General features: G+C 32.8%; 6 protein-coding genes, 1 long non-coding RNA gene and 1 pseudogene across 9 annotated transcripts; 4 read left to right on the forward strand and 4 right to left on the reverse strand.

The window, feature by feature from the left end:
• Positions 1–419: 419 nt before the first annotated feature.
• Positions 420–1,346, reverse strand: AT3G28240 (annotated as a pseudogene; the record flags this gene model as incomplete). The annotated part of the gene is made up of 2 exons: positions 420–1,153; positions 1,254–1,346.
• Positions 1,347–1,883: 537 nt separating this feature from the next.
• On the reverse strand, positions 1,884–1,997 carry AT3G28243 (uncharacterized protein; the record flags this gene model as incomplete). Its single annotated transcript, NM_001125256.1, has 1 exon — positions 1,884–1,997. One exon carries the CDS (start codon positions 1,995–1,997, stop codon positions 1,884–1,886), a length of 114 nt encoding a protein of 37 aa, NP_001118728.1.
• Positions 1,998–2,818: 821 nt separating this feature from the next.
• AT3G28250 (Carbohydrate-binding X8 domain superfamily protein) lies at positions 2,819–3,184 on the forward strand (the record flags this gene model as incomplete). Its single annotated transcript, NM_113744.1, has 1 exon — positions 2,819–3,184. The coding sequence occupies one exon, from the start codon at positions 2,819–2,821 to the stop codon at positions 3,182–3,184; it is 366 nt and encodes a 121-aa protein (NP_189465.1).
• A 4,315-nt stretch (positions 3,185–7,499) lies between these two features.
• On the forward strand, positions 7,500–9,565 carry AT3G28270 (transmembrane protein, putative (DUF677)). 2 transcript variants are annotated; one of them, NM_180313.2, is made up of 2 exons: positions 7,500–7,666; positions 8,209–9,565. In NM_180313.2, exon 2 carries the CDS (start codon positions 8,220–8,222, stop codon positions 9,342–9,344), a length of 1,125 nt encoding a protein of 374 aa, NP_850644.1. In that variant the 5' UTR covers positions 7,500–7,666; positions 8,209–8,219; the 3' UTR covers positions 9,345–9,565. The 2 variants fall into 2 exon arrangements, with proteins under 2 accessions (NP_850644.1, NP_566836.1); NM_113746.3 differs by having other exon boundaries at positions 7,600–9,565.
• Positions 9,566–10,140: 575 nt separating this feature from the next.
• On the reverse strand, positions 10,141–11,165 carry AT3G28280 (F-box/associated interaction domain protein; the record flags this gene model as incomplete). Its single annotated transcript, NM_113747.2, has 2 exons — positions 10,141–10,195; positions 10,285–11,165. The coding sequence occupies 2 exons, from the start codon at positions 11,163–11,165 to the stop codon at positions 10,141–10,143; spliced, it is 936 nt and encodes a 311-aa protein (NP_189468.2).
• A 2,926-nt stretch (positions 11,166–14,091) lies between these two features.
• Positions 14,092–14,531, reverse strand: AT3G05465. Its single transcript, NR_141177.1, has one exon. It is a non-coding gene; the product is annotated as an other RNA (long non-coding RNA).
• A 2,404-nt stretch (positions 14,532–16,935) lies between these two features.
• On the forward strand, positions 16,936–18,896 carry AT14A (transmembrane protein, putative (DUF677)). Its single transcript, NM_113748.5, has 2 exons — positions 16,936–17,067; positions 17,357–18,896. Exon 2 carries the CDS (start codon positions 17,368–17,370, stop codon positions 18,523–18,525), a length of 1,158 nt encoding a protein of 385 aa, NP_189469.1. The 5' UTR covers positions 16,936–17,067; positions 17,357–17,367; the 3' UTR covers positions 18,526–18,896.
• A 1,525-nt stretch (positions 18,897–20,421) lies between these two features.
• AT3G28291 (uncharacterized protein) lies at positions 20,422–20,601 on the forward strand (the record flags this gene model as incomplete). The annotated part of the gene is made up of 1 exon (NM_001125257.1): positions 20,422–20,601. One exon carries the CDS (start codon positions 20,422–20,424, stop codon positions 20,599–20,601), a length of 180 nt encoding a protein of 59 aa, NP_001118729.1.
• Positions 20,602–21,761: the final 1,160 nt, after the last annotated feature.

The following is a 21,761-nucleotide window of genomic DNA, read 5'->3' on the forward strand; positions in this document are numbered from 1 at the left end:
AACTAAAGAACACAAACACTATTTTTACAACTTTTTTTTTTTTGTCATCCCTATTTTTACAATTTCTTAATCAAATACGATTTTCTATTCTAAAAATAAGGTTATTGCAATGACCATGTAAGCTGCGTTTCATATTATAGGCCTATAATTAATCACTCTTGTCTTAATGTAATCTAAAAGACTAATGACAAAACTTTCGTTATTTTTCCTCTAAAATTATGTCGTTAAAGAACTCATATTGAGATGCATCATTATTATCTAGGGTTTATTAGAGAAGTAGGCAGTTTTTAGATTTTTTTTTTGAGAAATAGACACTTTTTTTTAGAAATAGGTGGATTAGGTGGTTTTTATTGGGCTTGTGAGATAGAAACCATGTGAGATAGAAAATTTGTGGCTAAAGTCCAAAAGAGGTGTCAAATACTATTGTAGCCTTGTGTTTTAAAAACATAAATTTCGTCTGGGTTCGAAAAAACAAAGACTAATGGGTTTAAAAACAAATTCGAGTCCCATTTACTCTATTTCGTTTTAAGTGAGCCCAAATATTGAGCCCGAATGAAACAATTCGTTTTTATTCAGGAAATTATTGAGCCCGAGTTTATTGTAGGGATTGTTTTACTTTACTCTTCTTCGTTATCACAAACCCTAGCCGACTGTGGTGTACAACAAATCGAGAGGGAACGAGTTTGATAAGAGAGACATTTGAGAGAAACCCAAATTCTTATGGCGTCAACTAGCAGGGAAGCCTCTGTTGGGAAGCCTCTGTTATAAGGTGGAACAACAATTTCAAGGGGATCTAGGAACTCAAGCTTATCGTCTACCATTCTCTTAAAGGTGACAAAAAGATTCACAGAACTTTCAGACCTTAGAAGAGACTTGAACATTCTGAAAGACCAATCATCTTTGATTTCAGTCGGAGGTGTTTCCTGACCATTGAGCCTCACCAAAACGTCGTTAGCCCAGTATGACATCTCAACAAACACGTCGTGACCAACCATGGAGAATCTTCGTCGGATAACTTCTTCGAGGGATTTGAAAGTGTCAATTTTTTCGCAGTTAATAGACTTTCCTGGCCTAGTTTTATCAACTTTGAAGTCCCACCAACCATTCGGGTAGCAAATCCAGCGGCCGACCATGGAGACGCAGGATTCGTCCCCTGAGAAAAACGAAAACAGAGTCATAGTAAGCGTTTACAGAGTCATAGTAAACAAAAACGAAAAATTCATAAACTTTACAACGTTTTATGAAATTCATACCTTCCATCTGGTATGAAATTGACAATGTATCTATGAATTTGGCAACGACAAGGGTTTATCCTTCTTTGACAACGACGAGGTCTAGGTTTGTACAGATGAAGATGTCGACGACGAGGGTTTATGAGTGTGTTTGGTTTCAATGAGTTAAGAAAATATGGGTTTTAGTTGATGATATTAGCCCATGAGAAAACAGCAAGTAGATGATATTGGGCTGGTTTGAATGAGACCCATTTGTTTTCATCAAAAGCACAAAAGGGTAAAATGATACTTTACTATTTGCTGTATTAGAGGAGGAGCTCTATTAGAGAGGAGAGATAAAACTACCTTCTCTGCCTATTTCTATATAAGACCAATGTTCTAAAAGTGTCTAGTTCTCAAATTATTTTACCAAAAACTGCATAGTCTTCAACTTATCTCTATTATTTATATAAGATCAATGTTCTAAAAACGATATAAATAGCATAAGTTTCGTTTTATTGTATTTTTTTTTTAATTTTAACTGTAGAGAATTAAATTATAAATTTTAGCTTCATACATATCGTATGATTTGAATTAAATAAACATTTTAGCTCTCATTAGAGAATATGATATCATTTTTATCTATAAACTCAAATTTATGAGCACTTTAATCTAAGAATCAAGGAATATCCCGGACAAACCAAACGCACCCAACACCATGAACCGAGAGTGAGCATACACACGAACTAAATCCGAGAAGATAAACTCATTGAACCAACAGAACATTTGAACTCATAACGAAACTTTGATAAGGGTTTGCCTCTGCTCAAAACCAGCAAGGTAGAGAGGCTAACCGAGAACCAGGCGGACACCACCACGAAGAAAAACAGAGTCTAACCAGAAGAGACAACAAGAACTAAGACTCATGGTTTATCTTTATTTTCCTTTTTTAGTTTCAATTATTCTTCCTCATTTTAATTCACAATGGCATCAACAAAATACTTAAAGGTCATTTTCAACTTTTAAGAGCTATTCTAGTCAACTTTTTTTTTTTGTTGGAGTTGCTATTAGAGTAAACCAATAACTTTTTCAGAGTCATTCTAGGTAATTTCTCAAATATTAATAATAAATAAAACTTTGTAAAATTGGCAAGTGCAACAGTCTGATGACAAACCAAGTACTAAAGAATAAAGCAAGAGAAATGCCTTAATTACTTCTAGTCAAACAAAAAGTATTACCTTAAAATATCTATAACCATTAGTATAAAACTTTAGAATTCATGGAGGAGTTTTCAGACTTCAAACATGGCTAATTATAAAACACATATATGTCTTTCTTTCATCATCTTGTTATACATCATATCAGGTAATCTAATCACTGGTTTGATATAACAATCAATATACCAACTTTTTTTCTTCATAATTTCAGTTTAATTAATTTCCATGTTTCTCTTACAGAAGGAAGTTTTATGGGAGTCAATGCACAGGTACATGCTTAAGATTACTCTTAAACAAAAACGAAACTTGAAAAGTAAACAAAAATAATTATCATATATAGTTTTATATATAGTTTTATATCCTTTTGAGTGCTCTTACTTGCAGGGCCAAATGCAATGGTGTGTGGCTAAGCCTGGCACGCTGACCGAACAACTTATAAATAACTTAAACTACGCGTGTTCGATAGTCGATTGTCAGATTATATCGACAAGAGGAGCATGTTATTCTCCAGATAATATCTATAATATGGCTTCTGTCGTCATGAATCTTTATTACCAAGCTGAAGGAAGAAACTTTTGGAATTGCAATTTCGGAGACTCTGGTCTCGTTGCCATAACTGATCCTAGTGAGTTTTATCTATCTCTTCTTTTTCACTATACAATAATCTATGTTTTGTTCTTTTGTTTGATCTCAAATTATTTTTGTTTCCGACAGGCTATGGAAGTTGCAAATATGAATTTCGTATGTAAAGCATAGAAAAATTCGCGATCGTATCTCTTACAAGACAAAGAACTCTTGGTTATGATATCTAAACTTTGAATCATTGTTCAGTTTTTCTATTATCTAAACTTTATTTCATTGTCCAAACCATCTTATTTAATATCATACCAATATGTACCTCTCTACTTAATTACATATGGTCGATGTTGGTATGTTAATTAATTATCTCTAAGAAAAAAAGTAGATATAACTTAAATTTTATGTCCAATTTCTGACTATCCAAACCAAATCAAAGAATGTGTTCTGGATAATAAGCCTAAACTTATGACAAGATTTTTTTGGAGACTAAGCCCAAAAAAAGAGAAGCATACGAATGATACTGCGAGGCAAATGGGTGAAGTGATAGGGAATAATCTCACAGGATTCTCCTATCACTTTATAAATTTGAGAATTCTATCACTTTACAATGAAACGAGTTTTCAATTAACAGGAGTCTCCTAATCAATCGCCTAGGGCTTTAGAATACTTAACTGCATATGTTATACAAATTTGCAATAAAACAAGATTATTCTTTCGGTTTCAGGATTTTTTCCTCTGTTATGTTGAGTGCGATACATAGAGATATACAGTTTATGCAAATTAAGTTAGTTAACCAGTCCCATACTTGGCATCTAGACGCAGAAATTAACGTCTTCCATTCTTATATTGTATCGTTAACAAGGCAATAAAAGTAACCAATATCTAAAGAGGCCACAACCAGTTTTTTTCCATCATAATTAGACCAAAGACTAAAAAGAAATCAAATAACAACGTCCACAACTCAGTTCCTCTTGCATAAGAAAATAACAATAAATAAGAAACAAGGGAAAGTCCTCTAACTGTGCTCATGACGTCGAGATCCGATGCAGCCAACGCGGAAGAACAAACGGGAGGTATGTGATATGCTGCCATTCTCCAGCAATGCTAACAATGCGACCATCACTGCTATATGTTCCAAGTTGTAGTAAAGCTCAAATATGCCTTTGTGCAAGTTAGTACATACAAAACATTTATAGCCAACGGAAAATATTTGGAACGGGGATTTGTAGAATCCAACGAGATTTCAGATACTAGTTGCCATTCTCCACTCCTTAGCTTCCATACAAATAACTTATCCTCTAGACCACTATCGTCTTTGGGTTCTAGGAAAATGTTCATATACATACGTGATCCCTTAGAAGTTGTGCAAAGTCTCTTGATTTTCACATCTTTTCATACATCAGGGAAAAAAATAACTCTGTATCTATCAGATTCCGTTTCAGTAGCGTAGAAATCATAGGACACAACATTTCTTCACTGTCTAAGATGTAGCCAAACCAGTTAAGGTTTCCGTTCAAGCTAACGGGATTGCACCATTCAACACTGCGCAATGGGATAGCGTTTTGGAGAATGTTGGAGCTCCACAAGTCTGTCTTAGATGAATAAAAGAAACTTTGTAACTTAAAACGAGTCCGTTTTCATTTAACACTCTCTTAGTGTCGGTTGACACTGAAATCATGGTCTGACTCCAAATTCGTTTCTTTAGCTTAACTTCGTCGGTTTTGCTCCAAAATGTTTTCTTATCTATAATCCAGTTCCGATCATAAAAAAATACCTGATAAGAAGATTTTAAAAATAATAAAAATACTTTAGAAATAATAAAAAGACTCTAAAACTAATAGCTAATTCATAGCTTAAAGTGGTGAAAATCAAGGTATATCACTAACATAAACCATAATGTTGTATCCCTATATATATGTTGTATCTTGTACAATTGAATATTAAGAGGGAGAAACCATTCCTAAAACCTAATTATTTACAAGAGACAATAGATACTTTTTTTTGACAAATCAAACAATATATTACCTAAACGATTGTAACATGTAATATATATATTTCTCAATATGTAACGTTTAAAAAAGTAGAAGAAACAAACAATAAAGTTACTTAAAATAACAAAAACAAGGTAAATTTGGTATTTCATATTTTTACAGCCCTCGTCTACAAATATGTTGTGGTATAGAGCGTTTGGGTCCATTTCTTGTTGTTTGATTGCTAAAGGCTAAAGCTACTGTCTACTGTGCTTGTCGATAATTCGTCTTTATGCTAAATTAGGTACAACTTGAACTTATACAATATGTATTTTATTTGAATAACCAAATGTTGAACAAATATTTTCTGGTCGATAATTCGAGAAACCTTATCTGGTCCAATTTATACCGACGTGAAATCTCAAGACACGTATGTACATGCAAAACATTTTTATACCAATATCACTACCTAGTATATCATCATAAAAAAAACCTTCACAATAAATATTTTTGGTGGAAAGGATTTTTTTTTGCGATAAAGAATTCTTTACACCAAACATAAAAACCCAAAACCCAAAAGAAACGTTGGTACTCATCATATGCATATATACCTAACACACATTTTTTGTGTGCAGATAAATATGTCTAACTACCTCCATTAGGTATTCCAATATTTTGCTTATAGATTACTAGAAGAGTATATTTCATCTACGATAATTAAATTTATTTAAACAAAAAACGTATTAGAACGGGTATTATTAAAAAACATCGAAGTACAAGAAATAATATTAAGACTTTGTTAATTGACAACTCCTTTACTTGGTTGCTTTCTTTTTTAGTTGTATATAAATAGTATATACTAACCGATTTTTTAAAGACTATAAAAATTCGAATCTATGGACCTTAAACATATAATCCCTTAAACACGCAATCTCCATTGCTCGAGTTAGATCCTCCCATGCGTTAATATCTTTATCACTTTACCGGCAACGCCACTCCAGTCCTCTCCCAAACTTAACTTCCAGTTACAATTTAACAAATTAAATAATTTAAAATTATTACCATTACATATGCAAATCTCAAACTAAGCCAAAAAAAAAGAAGACTATATATAAAGTATTTTACATGGTTTTTAACGCTACAAATGTTTGGTCATCCTCAACAATTATCTTAAGATTCTTAACATGCAGACTAAATAACATATGTACAACAATATCGCAGAGTATTTTTACTTCAAGAAACCAAAACACAACCAGTCAACCACATCAAATCACATCAAAACTCTTTTTCTTCTCTAGAAAGTGGCATCTGTTTTTTTCATATAGACCCAAAATCCTTGTCTCATTTCTCTCTTTCCCCATTTAATACTACTCAAAAAAATAAAATTAAAACCACATCTTTATATCACCACACAAAAACTCACTTAAAACAAAAAATCATTATCGACATTTCTTTCATTCTATCTTAAATCCTCATCATCACTCAACTTGAGCTCGCCAACACAGATTTCTCCTATATATAAAACAAGTTAAAGAAACAAAATATGTATATTTTAAGGTTAATTGTATGTTGATTTGCGTTTGATAAAATAAATATTAGGGTTTAGATTTTACACTTATGCAAATTAGATGTCAATTTGGATTTATGGTTTAAGGCTTAGGGTTTAGGGTTTAGAATTTTACAATTAAACAAAATTATGTATCGATTGGGATTTATAACAACGAGGTTATGGTTAGATATTATAATTAAACAAAATTATATATTGGGTTGGGTTTATAAAAAATTAAGTCTGATTTAGATTTTACAATTAAATAGAGTTATATGTTGGTTTGGTTAGTAGATATTTTGTTTTCTTAATCTGTTTTGTTTTATGATTATAGTTTTAATTTATTTTTAAAGATAATAAGACATGGTATATTATTATATTTTAATTAGTCAATTAAAAGGATGAATAAGATTGTGAACCCAATAATTATTCATATACGACGTGTCAATAATCCACTCCTTCAACTTAGGACCTTAAACATCTAATCCCTTAAACACGTAATCCCCATTGCTCCAGTTAGATTCTCCCATGCCTTGATAATTTTATCACTTCACCGGCAACGCCACTCCACTCCTCTTCCAAACTTAATTTCCAGTTACCATCTAACGAAAATAATAATTTTAAACTAATACCATTCTGCACATCTCAAACTCAGACAAATCAAATATAAACAAGACATTTCTTTGGGCAAAATAAAAACGAGACTATAAAGTATTTTCCTTGGTTTTTAAGACTAAATAACAAGATTATTTTTGCTTCAAGAAACCAAAACACGAGCCACACTGATTACACAACCACATCAAAATTCTTTTTCTTCTCTAGAAAGTGCCATCTGTTTTCTTCCTATAGACCCAAAATCCTTGTCTCATTTCTCTCTTTTCCCATTTAATATTACTCAAATAAAAAAAATAAAAATAAAAATCAAAACCACATCTTTATATCACAATAACCCACATAAAACAAAAAAATCGTTATCGACATTTCTTTCATTCTATCTTAAATCCTCATCACTCAACTTGAGCTCGCCAACACAGGTTTCTCCTATAAATACTTGTAAATTACAAACCCAAGAAATCATTCAAAACTTCATACCTATTATATATATTGGTGAGAGTATTGAGCAAGATTCTGATTCAATTTCTGGTTAAGTTTTTCTCTCTTCAACTCTCTTTTTATTCGTAGTTTAATGATCAATTTATTATGTTTTGTGTTGTACGTATATTATTTTTATTATCATAATTTTCTTTTTCCTCATGATTTTTACAGGTAACTGTATTTTTTCTATGTAAAATTCAAATACATTATTGTTTTGAAAATAAAATAAATATTATTATCGAGAATGATGTATGTATATTAAAATTAATATAGAAATATTCGTACAAAACTATGTTTCATTATCAAGGATAATATATTTTCTTAAAACCATTCTACAAAATCTAGGAATATAATGTCGATAGATCCAATTACTTTCAAAATTGTCGCTCATTGAAATTAACAATTTATTAAGATTAACTAATAAAAATTCATTTTGCACAAAAAAAAAAGTAATAAAAATTCACTAAGACAACTAAAAAAATCACTTTTTATAAACAGAAGAAAAAACCTATATAACTACTTTGTGGATGTTAACTCCTCTAAAACTGTCCTAAATCTCTCTAACTTATCTTGATTATTTTTCCTTTCAGCAATATCATCGATGGCGTTATCCAAAGATTTGATGTTGAAATGCTCGGAAGACATGATGAGTGCTTACAAATCTGCTTGTGAAGAACACCCAAAACTAAAATCCTTTGATGCTTCCCTTCAGCAGCGAACCAACAAAATGATAGACTCACTCACCGTTGAAGACAAGAATGGTTCGTCCTCCCCACACGACGCACACATGGAGCTCTCCAAGCACCTAGTTGAAGTTACCCAAGGTGTGGCAGACTTCATTACCGAAATCGAAGACGATGTGTGGGACAACCAAGCTCTAAAGTATTTGGTCCTGGCCTATTTTGAAAATACTAAAAAGACTTTAGAGATTTTCAAAACTATAGAGAACTGCGTCGAGAACGCAGAAATGGGCCAACTTCTCATTCGAGAGGCCTTGGCCGAGTTTGAGAAAGAGTCGGCAGAAAAAGATGTTGGTGGGAAAAAGAAGAAGTATGAAAAAACATTGGAGGACCTCAAGAGTTTTAAAGAGATGGGAGATCCCTTTGACGGCAAAGTTCTCACAACTCAGTTCGAGCGGATCAAAAAGCAGCAAGAATCCCTTCTGGAGGAAGTGAGTGAGACTAGAAAAAAGATTCAGGACGAAATTAGTAATCTAGAGAAAAAAACTTTAATTACGAACGTGGTTTTCGGCGCTGCGTTTGCTATTGTTGCGGTTGCATCCATAGCTCTAATTGCAACAGGCGTGGGTGCGGCTGCCGGCTTTGGGGCTCTAGCCGCACCACTGCTTGCGGCAGGATGGGCTGGAGTCTACACTACCTTGGATAAAAAGAAGGATGCTCTGAACAAACAGTTAGAAGGTCTAAAGAAAGTGGAAGAGATAGAAGAATCGGTGGAGAAAGGTATAAAAACCAACGAAGAAGCGACGGAGACCGTATCGATTTTAGTCGACGGGCTAGAAGACCGTATCAAAAATATGTTGAAACTTGTAGATAATGCTATTGACCATGAAGATAATGAGGCGGCCACGAGAATTGTCCTAACTCAGATCAGTAAGAAAGTAGAGAAATTAACAAAGAAAATCACGGAGGTTGGTGAAAGTGTGGAAGATCATAGCAAGTTGATTGCAAAGGCCAGACTTCAAGTTCTGCAAAAGATCAACCGTTAATCTTTTGTTTAACGATGTTTGTTGTTCAAAATCCATATTTTAGTATGTTTTAATCATCCCATTGTACCTTTTTAAAATATTATATGTTTTGTAATTTCACCATCCGAGAGATTGGTTGATATGTACCTCTATCCCGTATATTCGTGAAATAAAGTTTGAAAAAAACTTGTGCTTTATTCATCTTTTCACAAATTAAATGACCAAATAAAATCACCTTTTTTTTTTCTTTCGACCAAACAAAATTACCTAAACCAAGCGTACGAAATTTAATCTTGAAATATGAAAATTTTAACGCTCGGAAGGAGAATATAAGATCAAATCAATATATACTTTTCCTTTGGGATAATCATAAAACTCATTATCCTATCTGAGATATTTGGACGAGAATTGACGTGAAAATAGATTTTTGCCATTAACGATGAAGATCCAACCAATTGGTATCGATCGAGCCCTTCTACTTATGTAGATCCAACCAATTGGAATCGTTATCCTATGCAAACCTAGTTAAAATATTGATTTCACAGAGGAGTAAGAGAGGGAAGAACCAAAGTAAGCGATCATTCTTAGACAAGAATGATATAAAACTTTTATATTACTGAAACTTGTTATCTACATCACCTAGCTACTTGTGCCTCTTGAAAAATAAACCCGATTGTGTCGTTTTGTTTTGTTTGCATGCAAGTAATTAAGTACAAACGAGTGAGTGAGAGAGAGTGAGCACAGATACATGTCTCTAAAGGTTTCAAGGTTAACAACACTGCTACGTTATTTTTCTGTTTATGTATTTTCTTCACTTCTATGATAATGGAGTCGGCTGACATTGTGGTAACACTTTTCTTCCATTTTTCTCTCTTATTGAGACCAAACCAAAATACTCGAAATAATTGAAACACCTTCATACAAAAGAACTAAGAGTCGTAATGCAAAATAAAATAAATACTTGAGAAACCAATAAAGTCTTGCAGATATTATCTCTAGACTTCCATCAACTTTGGTTATAGAGATTATATTCATATACATGAGAGATCCTTGACAAGTGGAGAACGATCTAGTGAATTTGGGATGTTTTCCGAAATCAGGGAAAGTAGTCACACGGCATTGAACAGAGCTCGTACCAGTGGCGTATAAATCGAAGGATACAGCAACATCTTCACTGTGACTAGTGCTGGCGATCCAGTGAATACTCCCGTGCAAGCTAATGGGAGACTGGTTATGAAAACCTGACACAGTCAAATCGACAGTGTTGATACTCCACATGCCAGTCTGGGATGAATATATCAGCAACCTTCTAAACGTATCGCTTCCATTAAACAAAACAACTTTGTAATCCAAAAGAACGCCATTCTCAGTTCGTGTGGCAATTCCCAAGGGACATGAGACTTTCTTGAGATAACCATGAGAAGGGATCTCTACGCATTCCTGTGAAACTGGATTAGCTACGTACAAGGATCGGTTCTTCACGCAGATACAGTTTTCACTGATCAAAATCATTCCAACATCAGTACTGTAAGACCATACTTTGTAGTTGTTTCTTTGTGTTTCAAACTTCTTGGTAAGGAAAGACGAGATGTAGAAGTGGAGAGATCGTTGGAGTCCCCAAGTGTTGCATCCATAGTGAGCTATGACTTCTTCATCACAGCGAGACAGGATCGACCATGATGAATAATGCGAGTTTTGATGAATAGATAGAAACAGGTCACGGAAATATGGAGAATCCACCATCGATTCCCATTGCGTGCAAACAATTTTGAAAGTTGTGAAAATCTTTATTGGTAATTTGACGAGTATCATCGCCAATAGATCCTCAGGTAAGGAATTCATATTTTCCTATCTCTCTGTTTCACCGAGATTAGGTTTTTTTTTTCTAAGCGTGTGTGTTAGATTAGGGTTCTCGGGTCAATACAAGTGCTACCCTAAACAAAGGTAAAATTATTATTGAAAACTTGCAATATGTAGAAAGAAGATAAAACTTTAAAAGTAAAACTTTTATAAATTAATAATAGAAAGCAAACTTTGGTGCTTCTTGCTCCAAAATTAGACTGTTTTGGCATGACAAGGGTTAATTCCCAACTGACAACACTCAAATCCAGTATTTTCAATAAAAGGATTATAGTATTCGCCTTTTATAGTAACGGTAACGTATAAGACTATCAATATAAAAAGTATGTATATTCAGAAGTTTAAAAGTTATTAAATATTTTGGTTACTGTTATTATAAATATGTTGACAGTGCTATAAGACATAACATCGTTTGATAAATAAAAGCTATTGATGAATTCTAATAATAATACCTTTTAAAAAATAATGAAAAGCATATTTTAATATATTATATATAAATTTACCTAATTATAATTTATGATATTTAATGAGATTATATATCTACATAGAAATTTAAAAACAAATTGTTATTTTATCTTTTTCGTCTCTTTTAAACACTTCAACATGCTTTGTTTCATATCTCCAAAATCTTCATCTTTAAGAACCTTTAATAAAAATATCTTCCCATCGAAGGCTTCTACCTTGAAAAAAAAACACCACTAAAACCAATAGAAGCTCAATCGACTCAACCATCCTTGAAACTTCACTTGCTAAGAATTCAAACCAAATATCGTATGAAAATGGTAGAAAATTTACAATTTTTTGTTGTCTTTTTTTTGTAGTGCGTGTAATTCTTCGAGCCTCCTTCTTTAAGGTGTTCAGTTTGGGTTTCATGCTGACCGAGTTTCTATGTTTAAAGTTCAGATTTCGTTGTTAAGGTAGCATAATAATTAGTTGTTGTTTCACAAAAAATAAGAAATTAGTTGTTTAGCATACTAAAAGAAAAAGGAAAAAACTGAAAAAAAAATTTCAGAGAAAAAGCTAGCATAATTCGTTCACGGTCATTAAGTAGCGGATTTGAATCTACAAACAGTATAAAGATGAAGTATTTTAAACTAATTAAATGATATATTTTTCTTCCAACCAGAAAAGTTATAAATTAAATGTTCAAATAAAAGATAGATAAGATATTTTTTGGAATCATGAAATTACTCACTCTGACAGAATCACATGACTCTCTAATAATTTATTCGATTTAGAAATCATATTAATTAAACTATATTTTAATAATAGTTAGTTGATCACATGTTTTCTCTAATATTTTATTAGATTATAAATCAAATTAAAATCTTATTATATAAAGTATAATTTTCAAATTTAGCAATTCACCTGATTGTGACACGTGTCAAATCTATTGATCTAAGATTTTGCCACATGCAAATGTGTGGGAATTGTGCTTATGGTCCAATTGTTCATGACGATTTTTGATGTAGAGAATCTTGTTCGAGATAATTATATACTCCCTTCGTTCTTTTATAAATGATGTTTTGAGCTTTTATTTTTGTTTTTAAATAGATGATATTTTAAATTTAATGCAAAATTAACTATATTTTATTGGTTTTAATGATTTTTATTCTGCAGATTATTTTTCTATTGATTGATTAAACAATAAATGATGTTTTAGTTTAGAAAAAAAATGGTTTCTTAATATGTGTGCATTCTCCTAAAACATCAACTAAATAAGAACGGATGGAGTATGTTTAAGTAGAAGCATTTTGAGTCTTTGACTGGTTTGATGAAACGCATTTATGTAGTTTTAAAGAACAAATTGAACTTCATGTAAATAAAATATTCCATTAATCTTGCTTATTCCTATGCATATCTAAGTAAAGAAAAACTAAACAAAGTTGATCTTCTTATTTTGTGGATCTAGAAAATATGGTTTGATTCTATTTAGTGTGTTCATGCCATGAAGTACAAAAACTATTAAATAGCTATATGTTGATCATGTTTAATCATGCAATTAATTATGTTAATCATGCATAATCATGTAGATATTTATGATTTAACATAAACTAACATATAGATATATAAATAAGAAGAAATATATTGAGCCATGTGTTCATTGAACCATTATCAACTCATATTCTAACATGCTTTCCTTTTATAGTTTTATATGTAACATTTATGTCTATGTTGGTGTAATGTCAATATTTACATTTGTATATTTTCATTTAAGTATGGTTAGTTAGTGGGTGATTGGTTGGGTTGTTGACTTAGAATTTTTGTTGTAATTGTTTTGATGTACTTTGTTTGTTGTAGTTGTAGGTTGTTTTGTGTAAGTATTTTGATATTAAAACCTCATTGGTAAAGTTAGTTCAATATTATAGATATAAATTTTAGATATATGAATTTTAAAATATTGCAATATAAAATATGAGTGCAAATGAAACATTTAATAATAATAATAGTCATAGAATAATAATAACATTTAAACATTTATTATTTAATAATAATAAAAAAAAGTTTGCAGATTATAAGGGATATAACAATTCAACATGCTAAATAAATGCCAATTTTGATAAAATAGTCGATATTCTTATCTAAAGAGTGTGCATGTATATATGTAGTCGGTCATAAATGCATCGTTATTGTTTTTGTTAAACTGTAAATATAATTAAGGTGATAAATTATGTACATAGTAGAAACCGAAAACATAAGACATTTTTTGGAAAAAAAAAGAAAAACCAAATGCTGAAAATTGGAGAAAACTTTGTGGGTTTCATCACAACCATAAGGGCATGAACTTGCTAAAGTGTTGTGTTTCTCTTTTAGCGGTGATAATATTCTTGATCTCTCAATCAATCATTTGGAAGATTGTGTGTGTTGATAACGATTGCATGTTACGGAGGAAATTGTTCATTTGTTTCCATAAATGGAAGAATGATGCTTGAACTTTTATCTTTCTGAGAATAGTTGGGGAGTGAATCATGATCCAAAAAAGAAGCTCCGACCTGGAGCAGAACAAGACTTGACGATCTAATCATGGAAGAATATGGCGTCATATTTTAGAGGCAAAAAAAAAAAAATTGGGAACAATTGGTCCGTTGACTCCTCATATGAAGAGCAAAGAAAACAAGCCCTTGAAAAGTATACATGTTTTGGAATAATACATTAATTTCATCCATTCCTTCTCATTTTGCCTAGGTCTAGGAACGTCGATGTTTCCAAAGATGAGAACACATGTGTTTCTTCCACTCCGCACGTTGCTTTTTAGAAAATTCTCAGCTAAAGGTCATAACTTCAAGAAAGAATTCCAAGTCCATGAATTACATGATGACTCATAGACAGCCCAAAAGCAACCGTTTCCAATTATATCCATTGTATAGATGCATATTATTCGTAATATCAATCTAACCTTTGAACATGGTCGTACACAACGAACTTGCATCTCAAATCCATTTCTCCGAGTCTGAACTTTTTTGAACCTAGACTCGGGTATTATTTAAAGGCTCTACAAGCAAAAATCCATGAAAACTATATTGGTTCCTAGTATGGTATCATATGCTCTCGCAATCTTGATATAATTTTTTGTCATTGCTACCCAAATTTCTTTCATACTAATTGGAGTTAGCTAATTCTTATATGCAAGAAAATCCCATTGCATAAGCTTTTGATATGGTAGTCTCGAGTAATATTCTAATAAGAAATTAATTTACTTGCCTCACATATAGTAAAACCTCTATAAATTAATAATCTCGGTACCGTGAAATTCTATTAATTTGTAAAAGTATTAACTTATCCATAAATTAACAAATTTGTAAGGAGATTTTCTTAATTTTGTATTTTTTTAATTTTCTATGAAGATATAAAAATGATTTCATTATATAAAATATACTTTTAGAACCAATTACAATTATATATATATATATATATCATATTCATATCTAGAAGACAACATCAAAACTTTTTGATGCAATAAAATATTAGAAATAAATTCAAACAAGAATAAATGCGAATTTAAGCCAAAAAAAAAATACTAGGATTATATTTCACTAAAATTTCTTACATATAATATATACAATTATAATTATCAAATAAATATATAATTGATATATTTGTACAAATAATTAATTTATGATATTGATCATTGATCATTGATGGGATTTTCAAAAAATATATTATCGTATTATATTATTGACTTGTGTTATGTTTTACGCAAGTTTCAACTTGAAACAATATAATTTATTATTTTGTAGAGGTATTACTGTATTAAAATGTCTTTTACGATCATTTTAAAGTTGACAGTTAACATACATAATATGATCTAATATTTTATATATATATATATAATATTTATTAAAAATTGCTACTATAAACATTACTAAAATACTAGGTAATCACCCACGTTACCGTGGAGATTTTGTTTGGTTTCATGTTTTGTTTGATTTAATATCATATTTTAATAAATATAATGTTTAGCAGCAAAACTAAACAAGTTAAGCAAAACGACAAATTTGGAGTCAGACTATACCTTCAGTGTCGACCAACACTAGGAAAGTGTCGATCAACACCATTCACAACCCAGCAAGTCTTGACGGCTTAAAGATTAGAACATCCTAGAATTGCTCGAGAAGACTTTCCTATTTACATTATTAGTCCTTGTATGTTTTAAGACATAAATATTCTTTCAGGTCATTGTTTAGACCTATTAAGTTATCTTCTGTTTTAACTTTTGCTCTGCAACTCTTTGAGATTTTTGGAGACTTCTTCAGAGATTTCAAAACCTTTAGAGAGAAAAATCTTTTTTAAACTCTATTCTCTTTTTTATTTCTTTATGCAATATTATTCAAACATGTTTTCAGTTACTCTGATCTGTCTGAGTAATCTCCTTGTTCGGTATAGATGAATTAATAAATCAATAACCTGTTATGATTTTTTTAGAGTTCTTCATCTTTGATTGTTCTTATTGTTAGTTCTAGAATAGCTAACTAGAACTTGATCTTACGTTAATAGGTACGATCCGAGAGGACGCTTATTACTAGAACTATCTTAGGTGGGCATAAGTAACTAGATACGGATATGTCTGGTCTATATAATTATGTGAGCATATCAAACCAGAGTATATTGCTTGCTTAGTTGTAGGGTTTTGCAACGAGAGTTTGATTCAATACTATTACGCATAATAGTCAACGCAGCGAGAGTTGGTTGGTTATAGCATAGTGATTTGAGTTTTAGAACGGTTCAGTAATAATCCTAATTAACTGTTAGATCTACTATTAATCTATTTCCCGAGAATATCCCTAAACCCGACTCTTTCATCCATCAGACAACAATTTAAATTACTTTTTCTGTTTTTTCATATCTAGAAGACAACATCAAAACTTTTTGATGCAATAAAATATTAGAAATAAATTCAAACAAGAATAAATGCGAATTTAAGCCAAAAAAAAAATACTAGGATTATATTTCACCAAAGTTTCTTACATATAATATATACAATTATAAATATCAAATAAATATATAATTGATATATTCATACAAATAATTAATTTATGATATTGATCATTGATGGGATTAAACGATTAATAGGATTTTCAAAAAATATATTATCGTATTATATTATTGACTTGTGTTATGTTTTACGCAAGTTTCAACTTGAAACGATATAATTTATTATTTTGTAGAGGTATTACTGTATACAACTTATAAAGTTGATTTTAGGAATATATATGTATATTTATTTATTTAATTGAGGTTATAGTTGTAACTTAGCCAACACAGGTTTCTCCTATGTTCTTCTATAAATACTTGTAGATCACTAACCTAACTAATCATTCAAACTTCAACTCTCGCTAATACTTGAAAGCTCAAAATATCCTCTTGTATTCTGATCAAATTTCTGGTAATTTTCTCTCTTTTAATCTCTAACTCATTTTGATTCTTATATATATGTTCATATTTCTGATTTTTAGCCAATTGTCGGTATTTTCTATTTATTATCATAATTTTCTTTTTCTTCGTGAATTTTTTACAAGTAAATGTATATTTTTTCTCTGTTCTGAATATTATATAAGTGACTAATCAAAAAATTTAGAAAAGATTGTTTCGAAATATCTTATTTGGGAAGCTCGGTGTATCCAAAACTCTGTCCTAAATCTCTCTACATTTTTTTGATTTTTTTTTCGTTTTAGTAATATCATCGATGGTGCTATCCAAAGAGAATATGTTGAAATACTCGGCACACCTTCGTGCTTACAATTCCGCATGTGGAGACCATCCAGAACTCAAATCCTTTGATTCTGAGCTTCAGCAGAAAACCTCAAATCTGATAAACTCGTTCACCTCTGATGCCAAAACTGGGTTGGTGCCACTGCCCCAACACGCAGCATACAAGGAGTTCACCAAGCACCTAGCTGAAGTAAACCAACAGGTGTCAGACTACATCATTGGATATGGAGAAGTAGTGTGGGAGAACTCAACTCTGAGATCTTTGGTCGAAACCTATTTTGAAAGTGCCAAGAAGACTTTGGACATTGCCGAGAATGTAACAGAATACGTCGATGAAGCAAAAAGGGGCGAACGTTACATTGTAGCGGCCGTGGCACAGTTTGAAAAAGACAAAGAAAATGATGTTGGCAAAAAAACGAAGAGGTATGAAAATACCTTGAGGGAGCTGAAGAAGTTTGAAGCCATGGGAAATCCTTTTGATGGCGATAAGTTCACGACTCTGTTCAAGTTGATGCACAAGGAGCAAGAATCCCTTCTGGAAAGAGTGAGGGAGACTAAGGAAAAGCTTGATGAGGAACTTAAAAATATTGAGATGGAAATAAGTAGTCGAAAGAAATGGAGTATAATTTCGAATGTGCTTTTCATCGGTGCGTTTGTTGCTGTTGCCGTCGGATCCATGGTTCTAGTATGTACAGGCGTGGGTGCGGGCGTGGGCGTTGCAGGGCTTCTATCATTACCACTGATTGCGATAGGATGGGTAGGCGTCCACACTATTTTAGAGAACAAGATTCAAGCTCGAGAGAAACAGGAAGAAGCTCTGAAGAAAGCGCACCGTATAGCAAACGAAATGGATAAGGGTATGGAAACCGACAAAGTAGATATGAATTCCATATCTGGAAAAGTCCACGCGCTAAAAAGCAAGATCACGTCTATGTTGAATGCTGTGAAGGATGCTACTGAGGATGGAGCAAATGAGGTGGACACGAAACAAGTAATGGAAACCCTTACGGGGGACGTGGTGGAATTAACAGAGGATATCAAAGCAGTTGGTGATGATGTGGCAAAATATAGCAAAATGATCGAAGAGACGAGTTATCACGTTTTGCAAAAGATCACTGGTTCTGGAAAATAAACTTTATCGATGTTTGATGGAATCGAAGCACCAAGGCGCAGAACATCAAACAGACGCAGAGTCCAAAACCGGAGACAATTTTGTCTCATGGTTTTCTTGGTGTCCGTTTAATTATTTCAGTTTTTCTTTTAAGTGTTTGAGTTTTCAAAAATAAGAGACGACGGTCTTCCTCTCGTCGAGGAAGCTATCTTCTCCACTTTCCATTATTTCCTCGTTTGTAGGAGTCACTGACTCCACTTTTTTCTTCTTGTAATGTTTTTTTTCTCTTCTTGTAATGTTTCTCACTTTCTCTATAAAAAAAAAATGGCATTCTTAATTGCCAAAAAAAATTCTTGTTCTTATTATCTTTCAGTTTTCGTACTTACTCTGATTCCTCAAGCTTTGACAAAATCAAATCTATCATTTGGTATCAGAGCAAATAGTGTTTGGTCCGAAATTTTGTTTCGTTTTACCCATTCCACCCAAAAGAAAATCAAAGAAATGTGTTGCCACCACCCACCACTCGAAACAATGGCTAACACAAAATATAAACTTGACGAGCTCGAAAAGGGCATGGGTTTGGTCATGGACGTTTTCCACAAAATGCAAACCAGGTTGGGTAACAAACTTTGTTGTAACATCCCCAATTCCATAATTAGTAATTGGGCCATTTTGTTTAGTTAAAAGAAAACAACCCCAATAAGCCCAATATCTTATTCCTTAAACGACATAGGTCATGGTCGTTTGTGTGTAGAGTATATATATACATGTATATACTTTCTTTCTTCTTTACGAGCCGTCATAGAGAAACACAAACCTAATTCGTGTATGAACAGACCAGCACATTGATCTTTGAGTCTTGAAAAGCTATATTAGTGTTCTTGATGTTGATGTCGTTCGCTCATACGAAGGAAGAGATGGCGGCTGCGAAGTTGTTGTTCTGTTAAGTTGTCATTACGGTTATGTGTTGCGTTGTCGTCGGACTCGTGAGGAGGAGAAACAAGAGTCTTGAAGCCACCTTGGATGTGTTGTGGTGGTGTGTGTTATTCGGAAAGAGAGAGAAAGGGAGCAGAAGAGAGAGAGAAGTGAGGAGAGGATAGAGAACAAGCTGTTGCGTAGGTGGTGAAAACAGCTAGTGGGCTTGATTGGTCATGGCGTAGCTGTGACAGGCTTCTATGTTGGTGAAGAGCAAAGTTGGAGCAGATCAGAGATGGAGAAGAGAAGAATAAGAAAGATGAAAAAGGAAATAAGAATAGTGTGGAGGAGGCAACTTTGGAGGCTCGTACAAGTAATATCTGACATAGATATGGAATTATAAAGGTACTGAATTGTTCATTAGCAAACCAAGAGTCTACAGCAACTGAAAGATCTTAAATCGGATTTAAATGGAAAGAGTTATGGACATTGCTTCCTGTGCACGAAACAACTGAAACTGTTCAAACCCAGAAACCCTAAAAGGCAGTCCGAGATGGCTTGTTGACGGTAACGTTTGGAGGTCGTACTGATGTCCAATCTGGCTGAAAATTAGTTGAGCTGTTCGTGGGAATACAGGCTACATATTCAATGGTGGGATTCTGTTATAAACAGTTAGTTTCTGATTTATTTTTGCGTTTCTAAAAATGTTTGATATAGAGCAAATTATGATAAGATCTATTGTTTGGTTGGTAAATGAACTTGGATGAGCTGAAGGTGAGGGTGATAATCACGGAAACACAATGATTATTTTCTAAGCATGTTCTTCATGAATTGCTTGTATAGGTTTGGAAACTATGTACTTGTTTGTATGTTCTTTATTGATAGTGTGTGACATTGAACGATGATATGATGTAATATAGGAAGACTTTATATATAACATGATGATATACTTTGAGTTAATGTGTTGGGGCTACGGACCTGAGATTGGTTTTGCGTATCGTGATGGGTGAACCTGAGATTGGTTTCGTACCTGGATGTGATTGTACGAACCTGAGATTTTTTTTGTGCATGGTAATGGGCGAGCGTGAGATTGGTATTGTGTCTGGTGATTGGACGAGCTTGAGATTGGTTTCATGCCACACTACGCCGATGAAATTTCTATTTAGCGTTATTGTTGAATGAATTTATGATTGAATATTTTTAAAAACTTATGTTGTTATACGTATGTTTGAGAACGTGGAGTCTCCTTCCATGCTATGCATTGATTGTTGAGTGTGATTAGAATTTCGCCATTGTGTTCGCTCTTTTTATCTTTTCCCTTAGCTTGATAAGCTTTATGAGATGTGGTTTTCTTAGTCGATTTTGGTTTTGATCTCTTTTGCCTTTTCTACCTTGATGAGCAAAAAGGAAGTTTTACATTCTTCTTCTTATTTCGTACTCGTCCTTATATAAGGATCCAATTGGGGTTTGCAATATTCAGTTTTTGATCAATAAAGAATAAGGGTTTTACCTTTTATCAAAGTCTACGAACTTCCTTTGCTTTCTTTGCAAGAAACCAAGAGTTCATAGCAACAAGTCTTTCTCGTAAACCATTGATCTACAGAAAGTTCTTGTTCTCTGCATTAAAAAATATGTGTTTTGGCGGGACCATTTGAATAACATGTTGTTTTTCACTGTAAGACGGGATGGGTGTTACATTTGTAGCATGGAAGAGGCAAACGCCAAAAAATTCTGAAGACTTGAGGAATCCAACAATCAATAGAAAACTCTATACCCGGCTAACGGACATGATGACGCACATTCGGAATGGCGCGCTTACTGCTTACAATTGGGGCGGAGAGAGGATGCAGCACCGTCGTTCATCACACCAGCTCACAACTACCAACATATCAAGCTCGATTACCCTCGGTTTGATGGCGGTGATCCCACGGAGTGGTTGAGAAAACTTAAACTAATATATCACCTTTCATTAGACATCAAGGGAACAACTTGTGAGCTTTTGCATCGTATCATCTCACAGTGGAAGGAAACCCTTGGTGGAAGGGGAAACGTTTATGCACGAATTGTGGGTACGATTTGGGCCATCAGAAGGTGAGATTTTTCACGAAGCGTTGTCTAAATTCGTCAAACAGGGTGCTCACGATTATTCGTATTAACGCAAAATCTAACCCCAGATATGTAAAACATAAGCCAAGGAGTTTGAGAGATAAATGAACATGGTTGAGATAGACTTGTTGTGTCTATGAATCAGATAGTCCTTTATTTTTCTCTTTCTTTTATCCAAGCTTCTTAATATATAGGGTTGTCGCTTCTTTTAAGTCTGCCTGCCACATGTTACTGTT

This window comes from Arabidopsis thaliana, chromosome 3 (assembly GCF_000001735.4).
Source record: "Arabidopsis thaliana chromosome 3, partial sequence".
In the NCBI taxonomy this organism is placed as follows: domain Eukaryota; kingdom Viridiplantae; phylum Streptophyta; class Magnoliopsida; order Brassicales; family Brassicaceae; genus Arabidopsis; species Arabidopsis thaliana.

Excerpts from the sequence above, each read along its gene's own strand:
- AT3G28270 (NM_180313.2), top strand. The coding sequence starts at position 8,220 with ATGGCGTTATCCAAAGATTTGATGTTGAAATGCTCGGAAGACATGATG.
- AT14A (NM_113748.5), top strand. The coding sequence starts at position 17,368 with ATGGTGCTATCCAAAGAGAATATGTTGAAATACTCGGCACACCTTCGT.